This window comes from Piliocolobus tephrosceles, chromosome 17, assembly GCF_002776525.5.
Source record: "Piliocolobus tephrosceles isolate RC106 chromosome 17, ASM277652v3, whole genome shotgun sequence".
Lineage (NCBI taxonomy): Eukaryota > Metazoa > Chordata > Mammalia > Primates > Cercopithecidae > Piliocolobus > Piliocolobus tephrosceles.
This window is the reverse complement of record NC_045450.1, coordinates 73344564-73349769: the sequence shown is the minus strand read 5'-3', so window position 1 is coordinate 73349769 and position 5206 is coordinate 73344564. Positions and strand designations below refer to the sequence as shown.

General features: G+C 61.4%; 1 protein-coding gene across 3 annotated transcripts in view; it reads left to right on the top strand.

The window, feature by feature from the left end:
• Positions 1 to 5206, top strand: part of MVD (mevalonate diphosphate decarboxylase) — a 12610-nt gene that overhangs the window by 5392 nt on the left and 2012 nt on the right. For 2 of the 3 annotated variants that reach the window (XM_026447373.1, XM_026447374.1), the window contains exons 3-8: positions 559 to 673; positions 1001 to 1147; positions 2280 to 2479; positions 2850 to 2924; positions 3161 to 3379; positions 3773 to 3888. In XM_026447373.1, coding sequence (XP_026303158.1) covers positions 559 to 673; positions 1001 to 1147; positions 2280 to 2479; positions 2850 to 2924; positions 3161 to 3379; positions 3773 to 3888 — 872 coding nt within the window. Of the gene's footprint in view, positions 1 to 175; positions 366 to 558; positions 674 to 1000; positions 1148 to 2279; positions 2480 to 2849; positions 2925 to 3160; positions 3380 to 3772; positions 3889 to 5206 lie in introns of all 3 variants that reach the window. The other variant, XM_026447375.1, reaches the window with a different exon arrangement.

The window sequence follows — 5206 nt, the reverse complement described above, 5'->3', positions numbered from 1 at the left end:
GCGGTGGCTCACATCTGCAATCCCAGCACTTTGGGAGGCTGACGTGGGAGGATCTCTTGAGCCCAGGAGTTGGAGACCACAGTGAACCATGATCACGCCACTGCACTCCAGCCTAGGTGACAGTGAGACCCTTTCTCTGAAACCAAAAAAAAAATTGGTACTTTTTTACCTCAAGGCTAGGATGAGATGGCTCAGCGACGACTCCCGGCAGCGCGCAGTGTCTGTTCCATCTCCCAGTGTCAGGAGAGCTCAGCACAGCACACACGTGCCCCCAGGTCTCATCACCCATGTGCACACCGTGCCCCAGGGGCTCCCTTGGGAGTCCCCGTCTCTTTATTCAGGACAAGGCCTGGTTGCTCCACAAGGTGTGGCCCACGCTTTCATCCCCCACAGGCTTCCCCACTGCCCAGCTAAGGCTGGCCTTCTCCCCCCGCCCGCCCTCAGCAGGGGGGCCTTGCTGGAGTGGGCAGCCAGGAAGCTCTCTCAGTAGAAAGGGTTACGTGGCTGGCACCGGTCCTCAGTGCTGGCCTCTGAGGTGGCCCTGGGTTTCCTTTTCAGTTAAAAACCACCACAACAGCCGTCATCAGCAAGGACTTCACCGAGGACCGGATTTGGCTGAATGGCCGGGAGGAGGACGTGGGGCAGCCGCGGCTCCAGGCCTGCCTGCGGGAGAGTGAGTTGGGGTCCCCGCTTCATCCCCCCCGTTGTCAGCAGGGTCCAAGCATCCAGAAAGCGCTTCTGCCTCTGGGCCCCTCCTGGGGCAGCAGGCGACGTGGCTGGGAACCAGACATGCCCACTGGACCCCCAGCTCCAGGGCAGTGGCCCCACCTCAATTCCCGCTGGGCTTGGGTCAGTCTAGGGTTTTCCTAGGGAAGAAACTCTCCATGAGGAGTCTGGCAGGCAGAGGCCTGGTGTTCAGCTGTGACCTGGGCAGGTGGGCAGGAGCAGGGCGGGCAGGGTGCTGACGGCTGGGCCACACGCTGTCTCGTCATCTCTGCAGTTCGCCGCCTGGCCCGGAAGCGGAGGAACGCGGGGGATGGGGACCCACTGCCCTCCAGCCTCAGCTGCAAGGTGCACGTGGCATCGGTGAACAACTTCCCCACGGCTGCGGGCCTGGCCTCCTCGGCGGCGGGCTATGCCTGCCTAGGTAGGTGCCCACAGAGGCACGCAGGGGTTCTGGGCTGTGGGCATAGGAGCCGCCTCACACTCTTCCCGGGTCAGGGAGCCACTGCCGGGCGTGGCTGAACGAGCATCCCACCACCCCAGGCCTCCCTGGCCTCTCTGGAGTTGTTCAGTCTCTTCCCAGAACATATCTGAACATTTTCATCTTCCAGTTGCAGCTGGTGCGGGGCTCTCGCCTGTGATCCCAGTACTTAAGAGGCTGATGGGGGAGAATCACTTTAGTCCAGGAGTTCAAGACTAGCCTTGGCAACATAGTGAGACCCCATCGCTAGAAAAAATAGAAACATCTTCCAGTTGCTCCATGTGGAGCTCCTCTAGGTCGTCAGTGATATAAACCACTTCAGACTGGCTCAGACCTAAAATAGCGATGGTTTTGTGGCTCACGTAACTGAGGATTCCAATGGGCACAGCTGGTTACAGGCCCCTCCAGACCCAGCTCTCTGCTGGCCCCAGGCCACTTTCTGGCGGCTTCCCACCCAGTGTCAGAGCCTGTTCCCATGGTGGTCTCACAGTATCTTCACCCCTCAACTCCAGGGATGATGCTTCCTGGCCACCTGGGCTCCAGTGCCTTCCCTGAACCACCCTCAGTGACCAGAGCCGTGGGTGACCAGACCTGGAGGTGGGGTCGCCCTGCTGGAGCCCTGTGGACTGAGGGGAGAAGGTGGCTCCTGTGCCGGGTGGGCAGGGGCACGTCTTGTGCCCAGCTCTGTCCTGGCATCAGTCCCTGCCTCACACGACCTTAAAATTCCTTCCCACCCTCAAAGCCCAGCTTCGGTGTCCCCCAGGGGACCCTGTCTCCACATCCCCCAGGGGGCTTCCCGCTCTGCCGCAGGTACCTTTTGTCACCTTTGTCTCAGGCCGCAAGCTCTGCAGGCTGTGAACAGAGAGTGTCCAAGAGCGGAGGGCGCTCTTAGTGGAGGGCGGGGACGGATGGCTGGGTTGGCGAATGCTGCCCTCGAAGGCTGATGGCCCAGAAGCCCTGTCGTCTGGAAATCCCCGTTTGCGGTGGGGTGTGTGACATTCCCGGGGCGGTGAGCTGTCAGGGAGCACAGCCCAGGCAGCTCTGAGGACCCTCTCCGGAATCCCCATGCCTGCAGCCTACACCCTGGCCCGTGTCTACGGCGTGGAGAGTGACCTCTCAGAAGTGGCTCGCCAGGGCTCAGGCAGCGCCTGCCGGAGCCTGTATGGGGGCTTTGTGGAGTGGCAGATGGGAGAGCAGACTGATGGGAAGGACAGCGTCGCCCGGCAAGTGGCCCCCGAGTCACACTGGCCTGAACTCCGCATCCTCATTCTTGTGGTGAGTGGGGCAGGTGGAGCAGCAGCCGGGTGGTCTCTGTCCCTAGTCAGGGCTGCTGCTGGGAGCAGGAGCGAAGGCATCCCATCCAGGCTTTGCTTGGCTCCTGGGGTCAGTGGGTGCTAAAGAAACAGACGTGTGGTTGAGTGCTCAGGAAGTGCTCCCACGTGGCGGGCGCCACCACCCACTGGGATCTAGAAGTTGCCCCTATGTCGCCCCTGCTGTGGCCGGGAGGCCTCCATGGTGGGGCAGGTGGCACTGACTCCCACCCCCGCTGCCTGCATTGGCTGAGGGAGGGCTGGGTGTTTGGGGCTAAGGTCCCTGGGGCTCTCCCCCTGCAGGGCGTGGCCCAGACTGTCTCTCCCTCGTGCAGGTGAGCGCTGAGAAGAAGCTGACAGGCAGTACTGTGGGCATGCGTGCCAGCGTGGAGACCAGCCCCCTGCTGCGGGTGAGGCCAGAGCGGGTGGCCCGGGGCCCGGGGAGTCATGCTTGTGCCCGACGCTGCCCTCAGCCTCTGTCTGGGCCCAAATGTTCTCACACCTGCGGCAGCCCCGCCAAGACCAGGTGGAGGAGCCACATGCAGAGATGGGGCTTGGGCCGGGCTTCCAACCCCGGAGACCCTCCTCGAACCCTCTGCTGTGGAGACCCCCAGCGGCTCCATGGGAAATACCCCGTGCCTTGCAGTTCCGGGCCGAGTCCGTGGTACCGGCACGCATGGCGGAGATGACCCGCTGCATCCAGGAGCGAGACTTCCCCGGCTTCGCCCAGCTGACCATGAAGGACAGCAACCAGTTCCACGCCACCTGCCTCGACACCTTCCCGCCCATCTCTTACCTCAATGCCGTCTCCTGGCGCATCATCCACCTGGTGCACCGCTTCAACGCCCACCACGGGGACACCAAGGTGACGCGGGCTGGGAGGGCAGAGGCTGCGCTCTCGCACTGTGTCGCGTGTCTAGGCTTATGCTGCCGTGGAGACAGTCCCGAGAGCCGCGTGCAGGGTGATCTGTGTCTGAAAGCTCGGCCCTGCTGTGTGCGGAGCTCACTGACCATCTGGATTCTTCTGTTTCGTTTTGTTTCTTGACTTGCTCGGGTCACAGCCCCACCACCTTTTTCCTGGGTTCACAGGCAGAGGTGTCAAGTACCAGGCACTTGGGGTCACAGCTCCACTCCAGTGTGGCCCTGAGGGCCTAGACTGAGCTCTTGGAGAGCCCAGGGGCCCCTGGCAGACCAGAGGGTTGAGGGGACAAGGGCCAGGCACCACGTGAACAGCCAGGGTGACTGCTGTGGGTTCCAGGTGGCGTACACCTTTGACGCAGGCCCCAATGCTGTGATCTTCACCCTGGACGACACTGTGGCTGAGTTTGTGGCTGCTGTGAGGCATAGCTTTCCCCCGGGCTCGAACGGAGACACGTGAGTGTGGACCCTTCCCCTCCTCCGTTTTGGGAGACAGTGCCAGGAATCCTGGTCGGAAGAGACAGAGGCACCTGAAGGCTGTGACACTGAGACGGGGAGTCCCAGGGCAGGTGGCAGTTCCCCGAGTGTGGGAGCCACGGGTAGGGTGTTCCCACAGAGCCATCCCACAGCCCACATCCACAGGGAAAATAAGAGAGGCCGTGCAGACGAGTGTGAGACGCACCCACCTCCTGAGAGACGGCATCCCCTGCAGCTCAGAAGCCTGCAGGCCCTTATCCTATAGAACAGCGGCTTCTTAGGAAACACGTGTGCATTCTCAGCAGCGTGTACAAGTGTCTGACGTTTTGAAGGAAAGGAGTCAAAGTCCCTGATTGCCTTCCTACCGAAGTGAGTTAGAGGCAGTCAAGGCGGCTGGGTGTTGACCCCGCCCCTGCAGTTGGGTGTCTTTTCCGGGGTGGGGTCGTCTGGCAGCTGCATCCCGGCACTGCAGAGCCCCCATGTATACCCTCCTCGGTGCACAGCTTGGCCCGGCCTCCTTTCGCTCCGGGGCTGTTGATTTCTTCCCTCCCGTTGTTTTAATGGAGTCTGATTCTCAGTGTGAGGGGCGCCTCCTGTTTAAGGGTGTCTGGAAGCGTGTGGGGATGGGCATCTGTCCTGGGTGGGAGCAATAATACCTTCTAATGGTCAGGGGCCTGCCCTGTGTAATGGACTCGGACCCGCACCCCAGGACTGCCCTCCTGGGAAGCACCAGGCTCGTGGCTTCTGCTCCGGGTGGGGCTTGCAGGCTTCCGTTGTTCTGCAGAACACAGTGATGAACGCACCAGCTTGAACTGGGCACTTCCCTAAGCTGTTACCCCATGGGGCGTGGCAGCAGCCTTGGCCAGACATGGGTCCAGCCTGGGCATAGCTATTTACCACACAACCTAAAATTCACTGTCTCAGCCATTCGAGAGCATACAACCCTGGGGTGTTGAGGACACTCACAGGGTTGTGTAGCCACCACCTCAAGCCACCTCAACTTTCTCATCACCCCTAAAAGAAACCTGTCACCACAGCGGCCACCTGCCATCTCCCACTGCCTGAGCCCTGACAGCCGGCAACGCGCTTCCCATCTCTGGACTTGCCTGTTCTAGACGCTGAGAGAAACGGATGGTGGCCGGGCGCGGTGGCTCACACCTGTAATCCCAGCACTTTGGGAGGCCGAGGCAGGCGGATCACGAGGTCAGGAGATCAAGACCATCCTGGCCAACACGGTGAAACCCCGTCTCTACTAAAAATACAAAAAACTAGCCGGGCGTGGTGGCAGGCGCCTGTA